Source organism: Drosophila bipectinata, chromosome 2L (assembly GCF_030179905.1).
Source record: "Drosophila bipectinata strain 14024-0381.07 chromosome 2L, DbipHiC1v2, whole genome shotgun sequence".
Lineage (NCBI taxonomy): Eukaryota > Metazoa > Arthropoda > Insecta > Diptera > Drosophilidae > Drosophila > Drosophila bipectinata.
In genome coordinates, this window is record NC_091736.1 from 23,810,166 (window position 1) to 23,837,295 (window position 27,130).

At 38.4% G+C, this 27,130-nt stretch overlaps 1 protein-coding gene across 3 annotated transcripts in view; it reads left to right on the forward strand.

The window, feature by feature from the left end:
• Window positions 1–27,130, forward strand: part of LOC108133695 (uncharacterized) — a 53,536-nt gene that overhangs the window by 19,772 nt on the left and 6,634 nt on the right. Inside the window, exon 1 of one of the 3 annotated variants that reach the window (XM_017253734.3) lies at window positions 20,549–20,591. The exons of the other annotated variants lie outside the window; for them this stretch is intronic. Within the exon in view, the coding sequence (XP_017109223.1) occupies window positions 20,564–20,591 (28 nt within the window). The 5' untranslated portion in view covers window positions 20,549–20,563. Of the gene's footprint in view, window positions 1–20,548; window positions 20,592–27,130 lie in introns of those variants that run through there. 3 annotated transcript variants of the gene reach the window in all.

A 27,130-nucleotide genomic window follows, 5' to 3' on the forward strand; every position in this document is an offset into this window, starting at 1 on the left:
GACAGTCATAATATCCATTATAATGCCGCTAAACTTTTTGTCGGCGTATGTAATAAAAGTATTCAATTTTTAAAACTTAATAAATATTGTAAAAATTGTAAACTTCCTAGGAATTGTATAGCTCTTTGCAAAATCATATTGTGTGTTTATGAGTTTACAGCTAATCGTAGAACTTTTAGAAGGCGTGAAAAATCTAAAAGCATCTAACGACTTTTGAAAAAAATTTTACGCTTTAAAAAAAAACCTGAGGTCTTCTTCTGCGCGTACGTAAATTTTTTTTTAGGCTATTGCCAGCTGCTGAACGATTGCCTTCCTTAGCCGCTCCTGAAGGTGCCATTGTGGTGCTTGAGCCAGGAGATATCATCATGGTGGTGGCTTTTAGAACCTTTTAGCTTTTAGAACAGCCACCCCCAATTTGGGCCGGGCCCTGCCGGACCCGGTTCGCCGTCTTCGCTGTGTCATGTTGACTATCCTTTGACCGGACTCGAAAAAAAGTAGCCCGCAGAGTAATCTGGCAGGCAATAAAACAAAAATTAACCTCGTGCAGAAGATCGACGAAGAACCAGGCAGATCTAGTAGCAAAAGATTTGCCCTACTGGCGAAGGTTGAGGAAAACCAACCAGCGCAAGACTCTGCAAAAAAAACCCAACCCTCCTCCAATCTATATCAGGGAGAAAAGCTCGAACAACCAAATGGTGACTTGATTGGGGAACGGTAACAACTTTAATGTTTTCCCGCTTATCAAAGGGAACATCCATTAAACAAACGTGCAAACAAAGACTGAGAAGCACTTCCAAATCGTGTCAATGCTGGACAATGCTAAGAAAACCAACTACACGTACCAGCTGAAAGGCAGCAAGGGCTCGCAAGTACTAAGGAATCGAACCAGATGTTACCGTCGTAGAAATAAAAACATCCCTTAAAGCAAAAGGCTTTGCTGCGAAGCATGTTTTAAACATTCTAAACAGGGTTGAAAATAAGACTTATGAGTTCAAAAAAATTAAACGACAAAAAAGCCTTTGTGGGGAGTGGGAAAAGGACACATATACCATTTTTTAACGGTGAATCCAGAAACACAATAAACTTTTGTTTCAATTTCTATTGCTAAAATTGAAATATAACTCTTATTTTCAATTTTTATAATAATAATTAAGAATAAAAATTATTTTTCAATTTTTATAAAAAAAATAAAAATAAAAATTATGATTCAATTTTTATTAAAAATTTAGAATTTCTAAATAAAGACACAGCTACAACCCCTCTTCAAGGTAGAGCTCGAGCCAGAAAGCAGGTCGTTGAAGAAGAACGAAGTCCACCCAATTTACAAGCTGCAATATCTTTTGCATCGGAGAATCGAATCACTGTGGAAGAGCCACATAAACGCAACGGTCCAGAGCAATGCAATAATTGCCAAGAATATGGAGATACTGGGTCGAACTTCATTATTATTCTCGCGAATCGTCGTCGCATGCAGACGTGTATTTATTGTGCTCCGGGAAAAAAAAAAAAAAAAAAAAAAAACATTCATCAATATCAAAAAGTGCAGTGACTGGTTTCGTAAATCAACAACAACGCGAAAAGACGCTTTCAGCGATGAAATCGCTAATGTTTATATTGATTAATTAATTAATTAATATAAAACATAACATTTAAAACTCGAACAATATCAATTTCGATTGCAATGAGTCTAAACGACGTTAGCACACAACGTCAACGTGAGCAAGACGAGAGACGGCTCTCAGTACAAAGAAACAACGCTTACTTCACTTTCAAAGCAACCGAAAGTAATGCAAGCTCATCCCAAACACGGTCAATTACCCCAAACTTGGCCGAATTCTTAAACGTAGAGAGCGTGAGAGCGCGTTCTTGCTCCCCCTCGCTACCATCGATGTCTCTGCAGCCAAAGAGCGCAGTAACTAGCACCGCAACCTCTTTGACAACGTCAACCGTAACAACAACAGCTACGGTTCAACAGTCATCAGCTAGCAACGCAAACATTGATACTTCAGCCGCTGTGCTGCCCGAAAAAGAGAACAAAAACAAAGAAAATATTAAGCCGGCTGTGCAGACTGGTATGGATCGTTACATCCAAATCAAAAGGAAGTTGAGCCCCCTAAACTCCCAACGCAAAATAACCCGTGGCAATGCTAACATAGCCGCAATAGAAACGCCCACGAACTCAAACCGTTTTAAAATCTTGGCAGACTATGAGGATGACGCCGAATCTACAGAAGTCGAAAAAAGGAAGCCTAAGCCCCCGCCAATATACATACGAGAAAAAAGTTCCAACGTTCTTGTCAACAAAATTATAGAGCTCATTGGCAAGGACAACTTTCACATAATACCACTCGTAAAGGGCAATATCCAGGAAACAAAAGTTCAAACGAAGTCTGAAGATAATTACAGAGTATTATCAAAATACCTCACCGACAAAAAAAAGAACTTTTATACGTATCAGCTAAAAAGCAGCAAGGGCTTGCAAGTCGTACTTAAGGGCATAGAGCCCGAAGTACCGCCTGCAGAGATAACAAAGGCGCTACAAGAGAAGGGATTTAGCGTTAAGACAGTGTTCAATATCTCTAACAGGGATAGAAAGCCGCAGCCACTCTTTAAGGTTGAACTCGAACCACAAACTAAGCCCCTCAAGAAATACGAAGTGCACCCTATATACAATCTTCAGTTCCTGCTGCACCGCAGAATTACAGTTGAGGAGCCGCACAAACGCAATGGCCCGGTACAATGTGCGAACTGCCAAGAATATGGCCATACAAGGTCTTACTGTAAACTGCGCCCAGTTTGTGTAGTTTGTGGTGAGCTTCATGACTCCGCACACTGCCCAGCGAGCAAAGATGACCAAAACTCGAAAAAGTGCGGCAACTGCGGTGGAAATCACACTGCTAACTATAGAGGTTGCCCAGTTTATAAGGAGCTGAAAAGTCGCATCCACCAGAGGGGACTTACTGCCCGCACCCAAAATAATCAGTTCATAGCCTCCAGGACAAACCCTGAAGTCTTCTTCTCGACCGCAGCCAGATCCTCACTAGGACTTACAAACTCTGACAAAAATGTCACATACGCAAGCGCTTTAAAATCAGGACTGGCTACCCCAGCCTCAAAAAGCTCACTGCCGCAATCAGCACACCAAGAACCGAACACGGCTCAGCAGTATCAACTTCCGGAGCAGTCAAAAAGTAACTTTGAAGCAATGATATGCAGTCTACAACAAAGCCTTACGGAGTTCATGTCGTTTATGCGTACAACTATGCAAGATCTAATGCGAAACCAAAATCTATTAATACAAATGCTGGTTTCACAACAATCCAAATAATGACTTCCCTACGAATATCTACATGGAACGCTAACGGCGTTTCGCAGCATAAACTCGAGTTAGCGCAATTCCTACTAGACAATCAAATCGACGTAATGCTGCTTTCAGAAACACATCTTACGAACAGATACAATTTCCAACTACGAGGATATTCATTCTATGGAACAAATCATCCAGACGGTAAAGCACACGGCGGGACTGGAATTTTAATCAGAAGCCGTATCAAGCACCATTATCATACGAAATTTGCAAAAAACTACCTACAGGCCACATCAATAAATATACACCTAAATACTGGCAAGCAATTAACTCTAGCTGCCGTATACTGCCCCCCACGCTTCACCATAGCCGAAGATGAGTTTATGCAGTTTTTCAACTCACTCGGAGACCACTTCATAGCAGCAGGAGACTACAATGCCAAGCACACACACTGGGGATCTCGTCTTGTGACCCCAAAAGGAAAGCAGCTCTATAATGCAATTATCAAAGCTAAGAACAAGCTAGACTATGCTTCTTCTGGCACACCAACATACTGGCCGGCAGACCCAAAGAAACTTCCCGATTTAATTGACTTTGCGATTACCAAAAACATTCCTAAAAATCTGATATGCGCCGAATGCCTTTCGGATCTTTCATCTGATCACTCGCCTGTCCTTTTTACTCTACTCCAACACCCAGGAACATGGGATCAACCATCAAATCTGACCTCGCATAAAACCAATTGGGTTAAGTACAGGAAGTACATCAGCTCACACATTGAGCTGAGTCCTCACCTCAGCGACGAAGCCAACGTAGACAGTTTTGTTAAATCGCTGGAGTCTGTACTCGTCTCTGCAGCTCGAGTTTCAACACCTCAAATTATAAACACACAACGCAATCAAAAGAAGACAAATCTACAAATCGAACAGCTCGTCCTCGAAAAGCGACGCTTACGTCGAGAATGGCAATGTCACAGATCGCCATCTGCTAAGCAACGCTTCAAACATGCCTCACGTCAACTTGATCAAGCTCTACAGCAAGAAGAAACGTATGTCCACCACCGCTACATAGAGCAATTGTCAACTAACAGTACGAAACACTCACTATGGAGAGCTCACCCAACTCTGAGCTCACCGAAAGAAACCGTGATGCCTATTAGAAATTCCACAGGCGGGTGGGCGCGCAGCGACGCAGACAGAGCCAGTACGTTTGCCAAACACCTTAAAAATGTCTTCCAACCAAATCCTGCCACCAATGCGTTTACTCTGCCGACTCTATCAGATGAGCCCCAGCCTCAACATGAGCCGATTGAGTTTCGCCCAAACGAAATCGTTAACATCATCAAACGACAACTGAATCCGAAAAAATCCCCGGGCTGCGACCTCATAACTCCCAAAATGATCATTGAGCTCCCATACTGTGCCGTTTGCACTCTCACCCAGCTATTTAATGCCATCGCAAAACTTGGCCACTTTCCAGTGAGATGGAAAAAGTCAATTATAATAATGATAGCAAAGCCGGGAAAAGACCACACTATCCCCACGTCGTATAGACCTATAAGCCTACTCTCTTGCCTATCTAAACTCTTTGAAAAATGCCTAATGACTCGGATAAACACATACCTGAGAATCCAGGAAGGAATCCCGTCACACCAATTTGGGTTTCGTGAAAAGCATGGAACAATTGAGCAGGTCAACCGGATAACATCCGAAATTCGGAACGCGTTCGAAAAACGAGAGTACTGTACTGCCATATTTTTAGATGTCTCTCAAGCATTCGATAGAGTCTGGCTGGAAGGTCTAATGTACAAGATCAAGACAATGCTCCCCTACAGCACCCACAAGATTTTGGAGTCTTACCTTCACGACAGAAAATTTGTCGTGAGGTGCAATACCGCTATATCCGATGAGTACACTGTTGGAGCTGGAGTTCCTCAAGGCAGCGTGCTAGGGCCAATATTATATGTCCTCTACACAGCAGATATCCCGACAAGCACACGTCTAACAACATCCACGTTTGCCGATGACACAGCTATTCTTAGCCGCTCAAAATGCCCGATTCAAGCAACTGCGCAGCTAGCTCATCACATGGTCGATGTCGAAAAATGGCTGTCAGACTGGCGAATTAAAGTGAACGAACTAAAATGCAAGCATGTTACGTTCACTCTGAACAGGCAAAACTGCCCGCCGATAACACTAAACAACACTCTACTCCCACAAGCAAACGAAGTAACATACCTAGGAGTACATCTCGACAGAAGACTCACATGGCGCCGGCACATTGAAGCCAAAAGAACACACCTAAAGCTAAAAGCCAGCGGTCTTCATTGGCTTATCAACGCTCGGTCACCTCTTAGCCTTGAACATAAAGTCCTGCTGTACAACTCGGTACTAAAACCTATATGGATGTACGGCTCCCAGTTATGGGGGAACGCCAGCAATAGCAACATTGACATAATTCAAAGAGTTCAGTCGAAGATCTTGAGAACAATCACCGGGGCACCGTGGTACGTTCGCAACGAAAACATACACCGCGACTTAAACATTCGACCAGTCAAAGAAGCGATCGCAGAACAGAAGGTAAAGTACTTAACCAAGCTATCGGTGCACCCTAACCACCTGGCGAGAGGTCTAACAAGGTTGAGCAACCAATCACGCCTTCGTCGCAATGACCTACCCACCCAGCGACCGACCTGAGGGACGCGCAACCAGAATGCAGTCTTAGTATACTGTTAGTTAAATTTTAATGTTAAGATTCGTCAACTTATTGTTAGTCTCAAAATTAAGAGTAGATTCAATAAATAAAAGCAAAGCTATAATAAAAAAAAAAAAAAAAAAAATTATTGAGGTCGTCTGTATACTATTTAATTAATCTTGACTATTTCACAAAAAAGTGAAAGAAATCCATTATCATAATGATACCGAAGCCAGGAAAATACCACTCAATTCCGACATCACACAGACCGAAAAGCCTTCTATCTTGTTTGTCTGAATTGTTTAAAAAATGCTTGTTAACTCGCATAATACCATATTTGGAAGCTTGCAATATTATCCGGGCACACCAATTTGGCTTCCGAAGAAACCATCGAGCAAGAGAATTAATTAATATCAGAACAGCGAAAATATTGTAGCTCTATTTTCCTCGACGTATCTCAAGCTGGACTCATGTACAAAACTAAAACGCATATGCCAACATACACCCACAAGCTAAACGGTATGCAGATCCCTCAAGCTAACTAAGTAACGTACCATGGCGTCGACCTCGATAAACGACTAACTTGGCGTAAGCACATCGAATGCAAAAAAATGCAATTTAAACTGAAAGTTAGCAGCCTCCACTGGATTATAAACTCACTTAAAAACTAAAGCCAATCTGGACGTATGGCTCCCGGCTGTGGGGACAGAAAGATAGACATAATACAGCGCGCGCAATCTAAAATCTTGATAACTATCACTGGGACACCTTGGTATGTTCGCAACGTGGATGTTTTATCCACAGGGATCAGGGCATCCTCGCAGTAAAACACGAAATTCGGAAGTAAAAAGTGTCTTACAAAGAAAAACTGTTTTCGTAAGCCATTCCTTTATCAGACTTAAGGGGGTACATCTGAGGAACTGAGAAAGAAAATCGATTTTCAGGTTTTTTTTTTACACATCTTTGGTGTGTGTGGTCCAGAAGCTCCGGGAGTTCGGATGGAAGGTTCTTTGCATTCACCGTATAGTCCGGATCTGACACCAAGTGATTACCACCTATTTTTGTCCATTACGAACGCGCTTGTTAGTCAGAACTTGGCCACAAGAGAGTCCTGTGAAAATTGGCTCTCCCAGTTTTTTTTCCAATAGGGAAGCGAGCTTCTATAAGAAGGGCATTATGAAGTTAGCATTTCGCTGGAAACTCGTCTGTAAACAAAACGGCGCATATATGACTTAAATCGCATTATTTTAAGCAACTTTATGAACAATTGAAAATTCAATAAAAATAGACTGCAACACTTTTTTGACAACCTTATATTTTTGGGGTTCTATCGTGCTTAGTTAATGTAGCTTTTTGGCGTTTCTGATATTTTCCTATGTACTCAGTAATTTTTCGAGTCATACCTTTCCAAAAGTAATGTCTTTTGATTTTGACTCCCTTGTTTTGGATCGTCATAGAACTTATCTAACTAAGTAAGTATAGCTTCTTTCTCCTTTTTTTCTAAAAGGGTCACCGGGTTGAGTAGAGCTACTCCTAATTTATTCAATATCTTATTGCCCATTTGCTTAAAATTATAAATTTTGGGTCATTTTGAGTTGACTGATTTTACTAATACCGGCTTGCATTTCAGGCTTTTAGAAAAATTGACGAAGTCTAGGACGCCATTCGTATATAAATTGCTTTCATATCTGGCACTAATTTTTCTGCCATGTTTAAATAAACATATATCTTTTACATGGTTACAAGGTTACATGCGTAGGCAATTGTATTTCTATGTTTTCCGCTCGGATTTTATGTCTATTGTATATATTTAGTAATGTTTTGTAGATCTTTTGTTTTGTAGATCAATGGTTATTCTTGAAAACGCATCAGCTGCATTATTGTATTTTCCCATTAGATATCCATCTGTAAAATCATACTCTTCTAATTCTAGCTTTTTACGTGTCAGTTTAGATCTCGGAATGATCATTGAAAATAGAATTATTAATGGTATGTTATCTGTTTAGATTGTAAAGTGTTTTCCATAAATATGAGGTCGAAAATGTAATATTGCCCAGTGAATTGCAGCTAATTCCTGCTCAGTTGTACACTTATTGCTTTCTCCCTTCGTAAAACCTCTTGATGCATATGCAATAGAAAGTTGCAGTCCGTTACGGGGGTCAGTTAAAAACGCTTTACACTCTTGCTTACTTGCATCAGTAATTATTCAAAATTCTTTGCTGAAATCGGGATATTGTATCAAAGTAGGTTCAATGAGTTTTTTTTTTAATATTGGAATGCGTTTTGGCATTCAACTGTCCATTCAAAAGGAACATTCTTTTCTTGGGAGTGAAAATTTATCGGACAGTAATTTTTTTTTATTAATTTGACGATATTCAATTACTAATTTCTATTTCTTTTGATCTAAATCTGGAGTCTGGCTGTTATGAATGAAATTGGCTGTTATATGGCACACAGAAGTTCAACAATGCAATCAGTGATTAATTTTCCGACTTGTTTCTGAATTGCGTTTCTGAATTTACACGAATTTTTTACATGGGTAAACTTTTGTCAAGATGGGTGCCGCGATTGCTTACAATGGAAAATAAACGCAACCGCTTGCACTTTGCAAAGGAGAGTTTAACATTTCTTAACGCAAAAAAAAAAAAATTTTTGTCCACGTTTTGTAAATGTTGACGAAACCTGACGAATTCATCACCATACACCAGAGAGAAAGGAACAGTCAAAGCAATGGAGAAAACGGATCTCCAATTCAACTGGAGAAACGGCACCGAAAAAGGCAAAGATCGGTTTGTCGGCCAACAAGAAGATGGCAACGGATTTCTGGGATGCCCGAGGTGTAATTCATGTGGATTATTTGGAAAAAGGCAGAACAATTGCGGGAGAATACTATTCGAATCTCTTGGGACGATTTGATTCGGAGCTGAAGAAAAAAAGGCCGCACAAGGCGAAGAAAATGCTCCCGCTCACAAGAGCGTTGTCGAAATTCTACCCCATCCACCCTATTCTCCAGATTTAGCACCCTGTGACTATTATTTATTTTCAAACTTAAAAAAATGGCTTGGGGTAAGAAATTTCAGTCATATAAAAAGGTAATCTGTGAAACAAACGCCTATTTTGAGGACCTGGACAAATCTTATTTTATGGAAGGTATTGGGAAACTGGAGGATCGGTGGTCCAAGTGCATACTAGACGTAGACATAGACATAAATTATTTTGAGAAAAAAAAAACAAAATAAAAAAAAAAGTATTTTCCTTGTAAGGCCGACTTTTTTCTCAGCGTACCCTCGTATTGTTGATCAGGATCACCTCTGTTGATACAAGCATTTCCGACTGTCCGTCCGTCCGGCTGTTTTTTTTTTTTTTTTTTTTTTGGAAAGTTGTCTCTCAGTTTTAAATCTATCGACTTGAAACTTTGCGTACACCCTTCTTTCTTTTGCACGCAGTATATAAGTCGGAACGGTCGGGATTGGCTGACTATATCCTATAGCTGCCATATAGCTGACAAATCGGAAATGACCGAACTTCCAAACGGAACACATATGTATATCGGAGCGTAACCATTAACCGAAGACTCACTTTTGGTCTTACATATAAGATGTACGAAATAGAGAGGAGCCTTAAAGAGAATGCAAAAAAATGTGCTCACTAACCTTAAATACGCCTCATATCATACTAAAAAAAAACCTGGAAATCTTAAATCAAACGTTCTTGTGAATGCGTCAATCAAGTAGTGTTACAACTGTTCCGGATGCCTGCATACCTTCACAAACGTCCGCTCGATTATCAGAGGACTTTTCCTTACCTACGGCCCTCATCTAGATGTGTTTCCTACGAGTCCATAGGCCAACACCTCAAATGATTTCAAAAAAATGAAAATGAAATGATTAAATTATACTTTCTCCTTTGTAAAACGTACTTTTCCGACATCGCTCCCTTTGGTTTTACACCCTACGCTTTCAGCATCAGTCTCTACTGACTCTTCTCTATAACCTACGGAGAAAATTGATCAAGCACAACAGAAGTGACGGAAAAGGGACGGAATTTTTTTTCAGTATCAGTGACATACTATTGAAATTTCTATTGAAGCTTTTTATGAAGTTGTTCTTGATGCCATAAATAATTTTGGGCCAGATTACTCTACCACAACGTCATCTAAACCACCGTGGCACAGTGGTCCGGCTTGTATGGAGAGAGCGTGCCAAAATACTTCTAGTTGAGGTAGGGACTTAAAACTTGGCACAATATGTTTTTATTTTTATTCTAAAAAAATATGTTAAAATCAGCCAGATCGGATAATTATATCATATAGCTGCCATATAACTGATTGATCGGAAATGTTTACTTTAACGTCAAATAGAGTTAAATTTTACATAAGAGCCATTTTTGGCAAAATAAAACGACCCACCGACTATATCTTATAGATGGCATATAACTGAACGATTGGAAATTACCAAAATTATGTATTTTTGAAGGTGGAAACGTGTAACTTTGTACAGTTTCTTGGTCAGTTAATCCGACCTACCAAATGTCAAACTGATCGGCCGATTATATCTTATAGCTGCCATATAACTTGCCATACAACTACAATGCGAAACAGCTGCATCCGACCTTGAAGAAAAAAAAGAGACGATGTTAGTATATTGTTGATTATGAACACATCCGCAAATTTCTGCAGATAGCTTTACCTTTGTTTAATACCTTAATATATTAACAAATACACTGAATAACAAAATGAATAACAAAAATGACGCGATGCAACGCGTGCAGCTAAGCTTTGAAAATAAACACGTGTTCACAGTTTTAATTCTATTTTTAGAAAGAACCGTTAGACTTCCAGAAAAATATAGTTTGCATAAAGAAGCTTGGACATTTTAGTAACAATTTGTTTACTTTTCGTAAATTTTGTGGTTATGACTCTTTTTATTTTTTGTCTATGGGCGGAACAGTGGTTTACTAAGGTGTCCGTGGTTTACTAAGGAACTTTGAAGACTAAAAAATAAAAAGTCAAGTTTATACAAAAAGTATTAAAAAAAACTTAGAAAAACTTTTAGGTTATATAAAAGAAACAAAACAGAATCAAAAACGCACAATGAGACTGTTATTAAAAAACACCTACAGTCAGCGCCACAAAAAAAGCCGCACTTTGAAGGTTTACGAATTTCTAAATTTCAGAGCCTGTGGTTTCTTTATATGATTGCGAATTCGCCCAACTTTTTTTTAAATAAGTTAACTGATGGTATGTTAATAAAAGTGCATACCAATTTTTAGTTTAAGTTTCTTTTTAATATTAAAAAAATGTTTTTTGGTTTCACCCTAGTTTTAATGACTTTTCACTATTACGGCACTCTTAAGAAAAAAATTAATATAAGTTATAAAAATGAACAAATTCAACAAAAACTATTTATTTCCAATTGAATACCGTACTAATTATAAAAAAAATTTAAATCTAGGCAATTTATCAATAGACATATTTTTTTAATTTAGCTTAATACTTAGTAATTCTGCCTTTGGCCTTAATTACAGATTTTACCCTATTGGGCATAGAATCGTAAATGGAACAAAAATATTCCTTCGTTATATCGTGTATCCATACTTTTTCTATAATTTGTTTTAAATCCCCCATAGTTTTGGGCTTTCGCTTTCTTATTTTGGCACCCATTTAGGCCCAAACATTCTCGATTGGATTCAGGTCTGGACTGTTTCCTGGCCAATCTAAGGACTTAATGCCCAATTCTTCCTTCAAATTTTTTATCTTTAGATAGAAAAATGATAAATTTATCTGAATAAGTTGTTTTGGTAACAATCGGACACTGAGTAACTCACAGACCGCGCTCGATGGCAAAGTGCAGAATCATCCTGACAAATGAGTTCCTGTTCTTCTTATGACTTAATGCTAGGCACAACTCCACTTAATATTATTTCTTTGTATTTTTCTACATTGATCATACCCTGAACCATTAAAATTGATTCCGTTTTATATTTGGATATGAATCCCCATACCATAACATACGGTGAATGCTTTATTGTGGCTATGCAGCAATTTTCAGAATAACGTTCCCCACGTCTACGGCGCACCTTGAGGATTCCATCAGATCCAATGAGATTAAATTTGTACTCATCTGAAATTAGCACTCTAGACGAATCAGAAGCAGTCCAATTTCTCTTGTCCTTGGCCCAGTTTAAACGATTTTAAACTGGGAAGAGGAAACCAAATCCTAAGAAAAGCTCTTCACCAAATTCAGATCGTTTATATTTTTAGGAGTTGCTCTACAGATTCCACTTGTTTGCGAAAAGGATTCTGATATGACGCTGAAAGTTTCGCCTTCCAGCATGTTCATATGAAATTTGTGATCAATTCTAAAGCTACTCACTTATGTTGGTTTTGATATTTGGCTTTTTATATTTTTACTTTTATTTATATCGCGTAAAAGAAGGTCGATTGTTTTTCCATAAAACGGTTGGTCCTTTGTGCACTCTCAATGGTTCCATACAAATTGAAAACAAATATTGATCTATCATGTTTGCATCGAAGTCATTCCATGTGTACTTTGTATGCCCAACATTGAAAAATAGGGCCAGTGCTTTTTATCAGATAATTTTGACGGTAGACGCTGTGGGACAGTCATAATATCCATTATAATGCCGCTAAACTTTTTGTCGGCGTATGTAATAAAAGTATTCAATTTTTAAAACTTAATAAATATTGTAAAAATTGTAAACTTCCTAGGAATTGTATAGCTCTTTGCAAAATCATATTGTGTGTTTATGAGTTTACAGCTAATCGTAGAACTTTTAGAAGGCGTGAAAAATCTAAAAGCATCTAACGACTTTTGAAAAAAATTTTACGCTTTAAAAAAAAACCTGAGGTCTTCTTCTGCGCGTACGTAAATTTTTTTTTAGGCTATTGCCAGCTGCTGAACGATTGCCTTCCTTAGCCGCTCCTGAAGGTGCCATTGTGGTGCTTGAGCCAGGAGATATCATCATGGTGGTGGCTTTTAGAACCTTTTAGCTTTTAGAACAGCCACCCCCAATTTGGGCCGGGCCCTGCCGGACCCGGTTCGCCGTCTTCGCTGTGTCATGTTGACTATCCTTTGACCGGACTCGAAAAAAAGTAGCCCGCAGAGTAATCTGGCAGGCAATAAAACAAAAATTAACCTCGTGCAGAAGATCGACGAAGAACCAGGCAGATCTAGTAGCAAAAGATTTGCCCTACTGGCGAAGGTTGAGGAAAACCAACCAGCGCAAGACTCTGCAAAAAAAACCCAACCCTCCTCCAATCTATATCAGGGAGAAAAGCTCGAACAACCAAATGGTGACTTGATTGGGGAACGGTAACAACTTTAATGTTTTCCCGCTTATCAAAGGGAACATCCATTAAACAAACGTGCAAACAAAGACTGAGAAGCACTTCCAAATCGTGTCAATGCTGGACAATGCTAAGAAAACCAACTACACGTACCAGCTGAAAGGCAGCAAGGGCTCGCAAGTACTAAGGAATCGAACCAGATGTTACCGTCGTAGAAATAAAAACATCCCTTAAAGCAAAAGGCTTTGCTGCGAAGCATGTTTTAAACATTCTAAACAGGGTTGAAAATAAGACTTATGAGTTCAAAAAAATTAAACGACAAAAAAGCCTTTGTGGGGAGTGGGAAAAGGACACATATACCATTTTTTAACGGTGAATCCAGAAACACAATAAACTTTTGTTTCAATTTCTATTGCTAAAATTGAAATATAACTCTTATTTTCAATTTTTATAATAATAATTAAGAATAAAAATTATTTTTCAATTTTTATAAAAAAAATAAAAATAAAAATTATGATTCAATTTTTATTAAAAATTTAGAATTTCTAAATAAAGACACAGCTACAACCCCTCTTCAAGGTAGAGCTCGAGCCAGAAAGCAGGTCGTTGAAGAAGAACGAAGTCCACCCAATTTACAAGCTGCAATATCTTTTGCATCGGAGAATCGAATCACTGTGGAAGAGCCACATAAACGCAACGGTCCAGAGCAATGCAATAATTGCCAAGAATATGGAGATACTGGGTCGAACTTCATTATTATTCTCGCGAATCGTCGTCGCATGCAGACGTGTATTTATTGTGCTCCGGGAAAAAAAAAAAAAAAAAAAAAAAAAACATTCATCAATATCAAAAAGTGCAGTGACTGGTTTCGTAAATCAACAACAACGCGAAAAGACGCTTTCAGCGATGAAATCGCTAATGTTTATATTGATTAATTAATTAATTAATATAAAACATAACATTTAAAACTCGAACAATATCAATTTCGATTGCAATGAGTCTAAACGACGTTAGCACACAACGTCAACGTGAGCAAGACGAGAGACGGCTCTCAGTACAAAGAAACAACGCTTACTTCACTTTCAAAGCAACCGAAAGTAATGCAAGCTCATCCCAAACACGGTCAATTACCCCAAACTTGGCCGAATTCTTAAACGTAGAGAGCGTGAGAGCGCGTTCTTGCTCCCCCTCGCTACCATCGATGTCTCTGCAGCCAAAGAGCGCAGTAACTAGCACCGCAACCTCTTTGACAACGTCAACCGTAACAACAACAGCTACGGTTCAACAGTCATCAGCTAGCAACGCAAACATTGATACTTCAGCCGCTGTGCTGCCCGAAAAAGAGAACAAAAACAAAGAAAATATTAAGCCGGCTGTGCAGACTGGTATGGATCGTTACATCCAAATCAAAAGGAAGTTGAGCCCCCTAAACTCCCAACGCAAAATAACCCGTGGCAATGCTAACATAGCCGCAATAGAAACGCCCACGAACTCAAACCGTTTTAAAATCTTGGCAGACTATGAGGATGACGCCGAATCTACAGAAGTCGAAAAAAGGAAGCCTAAGCCCCCGCCAATATACATACGAGAAAAAAGTTCCAACGTTCTTGTCAACAAAATTATAGAGCTCATTGGCAAGGACAACTTTCACATAATACCACTCGTAAAGGGCAATATCCAGGAAACAAAAGTTCAAACGAAGTCTGAAGATAATTACAGAGTATTATCAAAATACCTCACCGACAAAAAAAAGAACTTTTATACGTATCAGCTAAAAAGCAGCAAGGGCTTGCAAGTCGTACTTAAGGGCATAGAGCCCGAAGTACCGCCTGCAGAGATAACAAAGGCGCTACAAGAGAAGGGATTTAGCGTTAAGACAGTGTTCAATATCTCTAACAGGGATAGAAAGCCGCAGCCACTCTTTAAGGTTGAACTCGAACCACAAACTAAGCCCCTCAAGAAATACGAAGTGCACCCTATATACAATCTTCAGTTCCTGCTGCACCGCAGAATTACAGTTGAGGAGCCGCACAAACGCAATGGCCCGGTACAATGTGCGAACTGCCAAGAATATGGCCATACAAGGTCTTACTGTAAACTGCGCCCAGTTTGTGTAGTTTGTGGTGAGCTTCATGACTCCGCACACTGCCCAGCGAGCAAAGATGACCAAAACTCGAAAAAGTGCGGCAACTGCGGTGGAAATCACACTGCTAACTATAGAGGTTGCCCAGTTTATAAGGAGCTGAAAAGTCGCATCCACCAGAGGGGACTTACTGCCCGCACCCAAAATAATCAGTTCATAGCCTCCAGGACAAACCCTGAAGTCTTCTTCTCGACCGCAGCCAGATCCTCACTAGGACTTACAAACTCTGACAAAAATGTCACATACGCAAGCGCTTTAAAATCAGGACTGGCTACCCCAGCCTCAAAAAGCTCACTGCCGCAATCAGCACACCAAGAACCGAACACGGCTCAGCAGTATCAACTTCCGGAGCAGTCAAAAAGTAACTTTGAAGCAATGATATGCAGTCTACAACAAAGCCTTACGGAGTTCATGTCGTTTATGCGTACAACTATGCAAGATCTAATGCGAAACCAAAATCTATTAATACAAATGCTGGTTTCACAACAATCCAAATAATGACTTCCCTACGAATATCTACATGGAACGCTAACGGCGTTTCGCAGCATAAACTCGAGTTAGCGCAATTCCTACTAGACAATCAAATCGACGTAATGCTGCTTTCAGAAACACATCTTACGAACAGATACAATTTCCAACTACGAGGATATTCATTCTATGGAACAAATCATCCAGACGGTAAAGCACACGGCGGGACTGGAATTTTAATCAGAAGCCGTATCAAGCACCATTATCATACGAAATTTGCAAAAAACTACCTACAGGCCACATCAATAAATATACACCTAAATACTGGCAAGCAATTAACTCTAGCTGCCGTATACTGCCCCCCACGCTTCACCATAGCCGAAGATGAGTTTATGCAGTTTTTCAACTCACTCGGAGACCACTTCATAGCAGCAGGAGACTACAATGCCAAGCACACACACTGGGGATCTCGTCTTGTGACCCCAAAAGGAAAGCAGCTCTATAATGCAATTATCAAAGCTAAGAACAAGCTAGACTATGCTTCTTCTGGCACACCAACATACTTCCCGATTTAATTGACTTTGCGATTACCAAAAACATTCCTAAAAATCTGATATGCGCCGAATGCCTTTCGGATCTTTCATCTGATCACTCGCCTGTCCTTTTTACTCTACTCCAACACCCAGGAACATGGGATCAACCATCAAATCTGACCTCGCATAAAACCAATTGGGTTAAGTACAGGAAGTACATCAGCTCACACATTGAGCTGAGTCCTCACCTCAGCGACGAAGCCAACGTAGACAGTTTTGTTAAATCGCTGGAGTCTGTACTCGTCTCTGCAGCTCGAGTTTCAACACCTCAAATTATAAACACACAACGCAATCAAAAGAAGACAAATCTACAAATCGAACAGCTCGTCCTCGAAAAGCGACGCTTACGTCGAGAATGGCAATGTCACAGATCGCCATCTGCTAAGCAACGCTTCAAACATGCCTCACGTCAACTTGATCAAGCTCTACAGCAAGAAGAAACGTATGTCCACCACCGCTACATAGAGCAATTGTCAACTAACAGTACGAAACACTCACTATGGAGAGCTCACCCAACTCTGAGCTCACCGAAAGAAACCGTGATGCCTATTAGAAATTCCACAGGCGGGTGGGCGCGCAGCGACGCAGACAGAGCCAGTACGTTTGCCAAACACCTTAAAAATGTCTTCCAACCAAATCCTGCCACCAATGCGTTTACTCTGCCGACTCTATCAGATGAGCCCCAGCCTCAACATGAGCCGATTGAGTTTCGCCCAAACGAAATCGTTAACATCATCAAACGACAACTGAATCCGAAAAAATCCCCGGGCTGCGACCTCATAACTCCCAAAATGATCATTGAGCTCCCATACTGTGCCGTTTGCACTCTCACCCAGCTATTTAATGCCATCGCAAAACTTGGCCACTTTCCAGTGAGATGGAAAAAGTCAATTATAATAATGATAGCAAAGCCGGGAAAAGACCACACTATCCCCACGTCGTATAGACCTATAAGCCTACTCTCTTGCCTATCTAAACTCTTTGAAAAATGCCTAATGACTCGGATAAACACATACCTGAGAATCCAGGAAGGAATCCCGTCACACCAATTTGGGTTTCGTGAAAAGCATGGAACAATTGAGCAGGTCAACCGGATAACATCCGAAATTCGGAACGCGTTCGAAAAACGAGAGTACTGTACTGCCATATTTTTAGATGTCTCTCAAGCATTCGATAGAGTCTGGCTGGAAGGTCTAATGTACAAGATCAAGACAATGCTCCCCTACAGCACCCACAAGATTTTGGAGTCTTACCTTCACGACAGAAAATTTGTCGTGAGGTGCAATACCGCTATATCCGATGAGTACACTGTTGGAGCTGGAGTTCCTCAAGGCAGCGTGCTAGGGCCAATATTATATGTCCTCTACACAGCAGATATCCCGACAAGCACACGTCTAACAACATCCACGTTTGCCGATGACACAGCTATTCTTAGCCGCTCAAAATGCCCGATTCAAGCAACTGCGCAGCTAGCTCATCACATGGTCGATGTCGAAAAATGGCTGTCAGACTGGCGAATTAAAGTGAACGAACTAAAATGCAAGCATGTTACGTTCACTCTGAACAGGCAAAACTGCCCGCCGATAACACTAAACAACACTCTACTCCCACAAGCAAACGAAGTAACATACCTAGGAGTACATCTCGACAGAAGACTCACATGGCGCCGGCACATTGAAGCCAAAAGAACACACCTAAAGCTAAAAGCCAGCGGTCTTCATTGGCTTATCAACGCTCGGTCACCTCTTAGCCTTGAACATAAAGTCCTGCTGTACAACTCGGTACTAAAACCTATATGGATGTACGGCTCCCAGTTATGGGGGAACGCCAGCAATAGCAACATTGACATAATTCAAAGAGTTCAGTCGAAGATCTTGAGAACAATCACCGGGGCACCGTGGTACGTTCGCAACGAAAACATACACCGCGACTTAAACATTCGACCAGTCAAAGAAGCGATCGCAGAACAGAAGGTAAAGTACTTAACCAAGCTATCGGTGCACCCTAACCACCTGGCGAGAGGTCTAACAAGGTTGAGCAACCAATCACGCCTTCGTCGCAATGACCTACCCACCCAGCGACCGACCTGAGGGACGCGCAACCAGAATGCAGTCTTAGTATACTGTTAGTTAAATTTTAATGTTAAGATTCGTCAACTTATTGTTAGTCTCAAAATTAAGAGTAGATTCAATAAATAAAAGCAAAGCTATAATAAAAAAAAAAAAAAAAAAAATTATTGAGGTCGTCTGTATACTATTTAATTAATCTTGACTATTTCACAAAAAAGTGAAAGAAATCCATTATCATAATGATACCGAAGCCAGGAAAATACCACTCAATTCCGACATCACACAGACCGAAAAGCCTTCTATCTTGTTTGTCTGAATTGTTTAAAAAATGCTTGTTAACTCGCATAATACCATATTTGGAAGCTTGCAATATTATCCGGGCACACCAATTTGGCTTCCGAAGAAACCATCGAGCAAGAGAATTAATTAATATCAGAACAGCGAAAATATTGTAGCTCTATTTTCCTCGACGTATCTCAAGCTGGACTCATGTACAAAACTAAAACGCATATGCCAACATACACCCACAAGCTAAACGGTATGCAGATCCCTCAAGCTAACTAAGTAACGTACCATGGCGTCGACCTCGATAAACGACTAACTTGGCGTAAGCACATCGAATGCAAAAAAATGCAATTTAAACTGAAAGTTAGCAGCCTCCACTGGATTATAAACTCACTTAAAAACTAAAGCCAATCTGGACGTATGGCTCCCGGCTGTGGGGACAGAAAGATAGACATAATACAGCGCGCGCAATCTAAAATCTTGATAACTATCACTGGGACACCTTGGTATGTTCGCAACGTGGATGTTTTATCCACAGGGATCAGGGCATCCTCGCAGTAAAACACGAAATTCGGAAGTAAAAAGTGTCTTACAAAGAAAAACTGTTTTCGTAAGCCATTCCTTTATCAGACTTAAGGGGGTACATCTGAGGAACTGAGAAAGAAAATCGATTTTCAGGTTTTTTTTTTACACATCTTTGGTGTGTGTGGTCCAGAAGCTCCGGGAGTTCGGATGGAAGGTTCTTTGCATTCACCGTATAGTCCGGATCTGACACCAAGTGATTACCACCTATTTTTGTCCATTACGAACGCGCTTGTTAGTCAGAACTTGGCCACAAGAGAGTCCTGTGAAAATTGGCTCTCCCAGTTTTTTTTCCAATAGGGAAGCGAGCTTCTATAAGAAGGGCATTATGAAGTTAGCATTTCGCTGGAAACTCGTCTGTAAACAAAACGGCGCATATATGACTTAAATCGCATTATTTTAAGCAACTTTATGAACAATTGAAAATTCAATAAAAATAGACTGCAACACTTTTTTGACAACCTTATATTTTTGGGGTTCTATCGTGCTTAGTTAATGTAGCTTTTTGGCGTTTCTGATATTTTCCTATGTACTCAGTAATTTTTCGAGTCATACCTTTCCAAAAGTAATGTCTTTTGATTTTGACTCCCTTGTTTTGGATCGTCATAGAACTTATCTAACTAAGTAAGTATAGCTTCTTTCTCCTTTTTTTCTAAAAGGGTCACCGGGTTGAGTAGAGCTACTCCTAATTTATTCAATATCTTATTGCCCATTTGCTTAAAATTATAAATTTTGGGTCATTTTGAGTTGACTGATTTTACTAATACCGGCTTGCATTTCAGGCTTTTAGAAAAATTGACGAAGTCTAGGACGCCATTCGTATATAAATTGCTTTCATATCTGGCACTAATTTTTCTGCCATGTTTAAATAAACATATATCTTTTACATGGTTACAAGGTTACATGCGTAGGCAATTGTATTTCTATGTTTTCCGCTCGGATTTTATGTCTATTGTATATATTTAGTAATGTTTTGTAGATCTTTTGTTTTGTAGATCAATGGTTATTCTTGAAAACGCATCAGCTGCATTATTGTATTTTCCCATTAGATATCCATCTGTAAAATCATACTCTTCTAATTCTAGCTTTTTACGTGTCAGTTTAGATCTCGGAATGATCATTGAAAATAGAATTATTAATGGTATGTTATCTGTTTAGATTGTAAAGTGTTTTCCATAAATATGAGGTCGAAAATGTAATATTGCCCAGTGAATTGCAGCTAATTCCTGCTCAGTTGTACACTTATTGCTTTCTCCCTTCGTAAAACCTCTTGATGCATATGCAATAGAAAGTTGCAGTCCGTTACGGGGGTCAGTTAAAAACGCTTTACACTCTTGCTTACTTGCATCAGTAATTATTCAAAATTCTTTGCTGAAATCGGGATATTGTATCAAAGTAGGTTCAATGAGTTTTTTTTTTAATATTGGAATGCGTTTTGGCATTCAACTGTCCATTCAAAAGGAACATTCTTTTCTTGGGAGTGAAAATTTATCGGACAGTAATTTTTTTTTATTAATTTGACGATATTCAATTACTAATTTCTATTTCTTTTGATCTAAATCTGGAGTCTGGCTGTTATGAATGAAATTGGCTGTTATATGGCACACAGAAGTTCAACAATGCAATCAGTGATTAATTTTCCGACTTGTTTCTGAATTGCGTTTCTGAATTTACACGAATTTTTTACATGGGTAAACTTTTGTCAAGATGGGTGCCGCGATTGCTTACAATGGAAAATAAACGCAACCGCTTGCACTTTGCAAAGGAGAGTTTAACATTTCTTAACGCAAAAAAAAAAAAATTTTTGTCCACGTTTTGTAAATGTTGACGAAACCTGACGAATTCATCACCATACACCAGAGAGAAAGGAACAGTCAAAGCAATGGAGAAAACGGATCTCCAATTCAACTGGAGAAACGGCACCGAAAAAGGCAAAGATCGGTTTGTCGGCCAACAAGAAGATGGCAACGGATTTCTGGGATGCCCGAGGTGTAATTCATGTGGATTATTTGGAAAAAGGCAGAACAATTGCGGGAGAATACTATTCGAATCTCTTGGGACGATTTGATTCGGAGCTGAAGAAAAAAAGGCCGCACAAGGCGAAGAAAATGCTCCCGCTCACAAGAGCGTTGTCGAAATTCTACCCCATCCACCCTATTCTCCAGATTTAGCACCCTGTGACTATTATTTATTTTCAAACTTAAAAAAATGGCTTGGGGTAAGAAATTTCAGTCATATAAAAAGGTAATCTGTGAAACAAACGCCTATTTTGAGGACCTGGACAAATCTTATTTTATGGAAGGTATTGGGAAACTGGAGGATCGGTGGTCCAAGTGCATACTAGACGTAGACATAGACATAAATTATTTTGAGAAAAAAAAAACAAAATAAAAAAAAAAGTATTTTCCTTGTAAGGCCGACTTTTTTCTCAGCGTACCCTCGTATTGTTGATCAGGATCACCTCTGTTGATACAAGCATTTCCGACTGTCCGTCCGTCCGGCTGTTTTTTTTTTTTTTTTTTTTTTTGGAAAGTTGTCTCTCAGTTTTAAATCTATCGACTTGAAACTTTGCGTACACCCTTCTTTCTTTTGCACGCAGTATATAAGTCGGAACGGTCGGGATTGGCTGACTATATCCTATAGCTGCCATATAGCTGACAAATCGGAAATGACCGAACTTCCAAACGGAACACATATGTATATCGGAGCGTAACCATTAACCGAAGACTCACTTTTGGTCTTACATATAAGATGTACGAAATAGAGAGGAGCCTTAAAGAGAATGCAAAAAAATGTGCTCACTAACCTTAAATACGCCTCATATCATACTAAAAAAAAACCTGGAAATCTTAAATCAAACGTTCTTGTGAATGCGTCAATCAAGTAGTGTTACAACTGTTCCGGATGCCTGCATACCTTCACAAACGTCCGCTCGATTATCAGAGGACTTTTCCTTACCTACGGCCCTCATCTAGATGTGTTTCCTACGAGTCCATAGGCCAACACCTCAAATGATTTCAAAAAAATGAAAATGAAATGATTAAATTATACTTTCTCCTTTGTAAAACGTACTTTTCCGACATCGCTCCCTTTGGTTTTACACCCTACGCTTTCAGCATCAGTCTCTACTGACTCTTCTCTATAACCTACGGAGAAAATTGATCAAGCACAACAGAAGTGACGGAAAAGGGACGGAATTTTTTTTCAGTATCAGTGACATACTATTGAAATTTCTATTGAAGCTTTTTATGAAGTTGTTCTTGATGCCATAAATAATTTTGGGCCAGATTACTCTACCACAACGTCATCTAAACCACCGTGGCACAGTGGTCCGGCTTGTATGGAGAGAGCGTGCCAAAATACTTCTAGTTGAGGTAGGGACTTAAAACTTGGCACAATATGTTTTTATTTTTATTCTAAAAAAATATGTTAAAATCAGCCAGATCGGATAATTATATCATATAGCTGCCATATAACTGATTGATCGGAAATGTTTACTTTAACGTCAAATAGAGTTAAATTTTACATAAGAGCCATTTTTGGCAAAATAAAACGACCCACCGACTATATCTTATAGATGGCATATAACTGAACGATTGGAAATTACCAAAATTATGTATTTTTGAAGGTGGAAACGTGTAACTTTGTACAGTTTCTTGGTCAGTTAATCCGACCTACCAAATGTCAAACTGATCGGCCGATTATATCTTATAGCTGCCATATAACTTGCCATACAACTACAATGCGAAACAGCTGCATCCGACCTTGAAGAAAAAAAAGAGACGATGTTAGTATATTGTTGATTATGAACACATCCGCAAATTTCTGCAGATAGCTTTACCTTTGTTTAATACCTTAATATATTAACAAATACACTGAATAACAAAATGAATAACAAAAATGACGCGATGCAACGCGTGCAGCTAAGCTTTGAAAATAAACACGTGTTCACAGTTTTAATTCTATTTTTAGAAAGAACCGTTAGACTTCCAGAAAAATATAGTTTGCATAAAGAAGCTTGGACATTTTAGTAACAATTTGTTTACTTTTCGTAAATTTTGTGGTTATGACTCTTTTTATTTTTTGTCTATGGGCGGAACAGTGGTTTACTAAGGTGTCCGTGGTTTACTAAGGAACTTTGAAGACTAAAAAATAAAAAGTCAAGTTTATACAAAAAGTATTAAAAAAAACTTAGAAAAACTTTTAGGTTATATAAAAGAAACAAAACAGAATCAAAAACGCACAATGAGACTGTTATTAAAAAACACCTACAGTCAGCGCCACAAAAAAAGCCGCACTTTGAAGGTTTACGAATTTCTAAATTTCAGAGCCTGTGGTTTCTTTATATGATTGCGAATTCGCCCAACTTTTTTTTAAATAAGTTAACTGATGGTATGTTAATAAAAGTGCATACCAATTTTTAGTTTAAGTTTCTTTTTAATATTAAAAAAATGTTTTTTGGTTTCACCCTAGTTTTAATGACTTTTCACTATTACGGCACTCTTAAGAAAAAAATTAATATAAGTTATAAAAATGAACAAATTCAACAAAAACTATTTATTTCCAATTGAATACCGTACTAATTATAAAAAAAATTTAAATCTAGGCAATTTATCAATAGACATATTTTTTTAATTTAGCTTAATACTTAGTAATTCTGCCTTTGGCCTTAATTACAGATTTTACCCTATTGGGCATAGAATCGTAAATGGAACAAAAATATTCCTTCGTTATATCGTGTATCCATACTTTTTCTATAATTTGTTTAAAAACCCCATAGTTTTGGGCTTTCGCTTTCTTATTTTGGCACCCATTTAGGCCCAAACATTCTCGATTGGATTCAGGTCTGGACTGTTTCCTGGCCAATCTAAGGACTTAATGCCCAATTCTTCCTTCAAATTTTTTATCTTTAGATAGAAAAATGATAAATTTATCTGAATAAGTTGTTTTGGTAACAATCGGACACTGAGTAACTCACAGACCGCGCTCGATGGCAAAGTGCAGAATCATCCTGACAAATGAGTTCCTGTTCTTCTTATGACTTAATGCTAGGCACAACTCCACTTAATATTATTTCTTTGTATTTTTCTACATTGATCATACCCTGAACCATTAAAATTGATTCCGTTTTATATTTGGATATGAATCCCCATACCATAACATACGGTGAATGCTTTATTGTGGCTATGCAGCAATTTTCAGAATAACGTTCCCCACGTCTACGGCGCACCTTGAGGATTCCATCAGATCCAATGAGATTAAATTTGTACTCATCTGAAATTAGCACTCTAGACGAATCAGAAGCAGTCCAATTTCTCTTGTCCTTGGCCCAGTTTAAACGATTTTTTTTCATTCGCGGATTCAAAAGTGGCTTTTTTACAGGGGACCTTGCGAGCATTCCCATGGAGTTAAGCCGACGTTCAACAGTTCGCTCCGAAATATCTTTTGAAAACTGTTCCTGAATCTCTGATCTTATCTGCGCTGCAGTTTTGAAACGATCCTGCAGGCTCGTCCTCATAATAAAGCGATCTTCTCGTGACGTGGTGCATTTTTTGTTACCTGTTCCTTCTATCCTTTTTACTTTACCTGTCTCACGATATTTTTTTAAAAAGCGACGCACTAGACTTTCATTGAAATGTGTTTCATCAGATATTTGCCGATTTGACCCATTTGGTTCCGCCAATAAAATAATTTTTTCTTTATTGCGATCAGTGAACTACTTTTGCTTTGGCATGATTTTACAGGTGTCTTTACAAAAAAATGCTATCAAAAGCAACTTAAGCAACAGCGCTCTTCTAAGGACTAAATTATGTCGAAAATAATCAAAGGTAACCCCCCTAAAAAAAAAATGTCCAAGGAATGTCAATTTTCAAATTTTCATAACTTATGCTTCAACACGAGGATGGTATAAAATTATGTTTCTCCTTTTCTGATAATTTTCTGCATAGACACCTGCAGATTGAACTTGGTGAACTTATTTATGGTCTAGTGTTCTAAATCGAGTGTCCTGAACTGGATAAAATTTATGCTTGACATTTCATTGCTGCGCACCTCATATGGTTTCGTATTTTTTTGGCAATCACGTTCTAGATCGTGTGACATCGATAAATGATTTTGGGGTCCTATTTGAACACAGTTTGTCAAACTCTTGATCCGTTTCGAATTCTATGTAAAAAATATTATATTTTTATATAGGTGATTATCACCTATCGCATATTCTATCACCAGAATTATCACTAAATATAAATAATTGTAAAATTTTGGAATTTCTTTTAATATAGTTACCCTTATTTAATTAAAGTCTGCCTTTTTTTGCATACCTTTTGTCTTTTACATTGTATACCTAAATACATCGATGTTCGGAAACATCGATATTTTCGATGTTTGGAAACATCGATATTTTCGATGTTTGGAAACATCGATATTTTCGATGTGTTTTACCCAAAACATCGATGTTTTCAAAATTGAAATAATAGTTTTAAAATTATTGAAATAAATACTTATGCTTGTATTCAAAATAAAAAAAAAATATATTCATATATATACACTTTTTTTTTTTTTTTGGAAAAGCTGTAATTTTTATTTAAAAATGTCCCTGTTGGACAACCGTTAAATTTTTTCGGAACTCTTGGCTTATAGTTAACGTAAAATTGGAAATAGAAACTAAAAGAATTTTTTGAGGATTAAATTATAGCTACATAAATTTATATAAATATAATTTTAGCTTGGCTTCATAACCTAAACATAGAAAACTGATAGCTGAGATTATTTGTTTACAACGGCCTTAAAAATTATTTAAACACTGATTCATGAACATTAAATGACATTAAATGAACATTAAATGTAAAATGACAACTCAAAAAAAATAAAAACATCGATTATTTAGAGACATTGTTGTAACATAAATTTTTTATGTTTCGGCTTGAAAAACTAAAAAATCTGTTAGGGAATCAAAGTGAAAGGCCTTCTTAAGAACAGTGTTGGGCAAACTCTCCCAATGAGAACGTTCATGAGACAGACTAAGAACGTCATAGCCGTCAGCTGTTGATAACTGTTGACAACTGTTTCTAGAATAGAAGTTTTGGCTCAGTGTCTGACTGTTCTGTAATTGTTCTTATTGGAAAAATGAAAATTTCCCACCATTGGGGTAGAAAAAAATGATTGCTTGAGCTCGAAAAATGACTGCGTTCTGTGTTTAAGTTTCTTAACAAAACATTCTTCTTAACATTCTCTTAAGAATGTTGCAAAATTTTGTTTAGAATAAAGCAAACGTACAATTTTCCACAGTGTGTGTTTGTGTGTTTATTAAGTTATTTTTAATTTATTATGCTAGAGGAGTTAGTAAGAAAATTAAAAAATACTAGATTTTACATTTGAAAGACAGGAAAGATATGTTATAGAGTGGAGACCCTTGTAGTAAGAACATAAGACCCAAAATGGCTCGAGTTGTGCATATGTCGAACTACAATGGCTTAAAAATAGAGGACTAAAGTTTCAAGACCTTCTATTGGGAATGTTAAAATTTAAGCGTGTTAGTAAATGATGGCTATATACATTCCTATTGAATAGGTGACGTAAAAAAACAACACCCAGAATTGTTCTACGCTAAGCTAGGTAAGTTTATTAGTAGGAGTCTGCTACCACAAGGTGGAAGATGGAGATTTGCATGCCCTTGCAAAG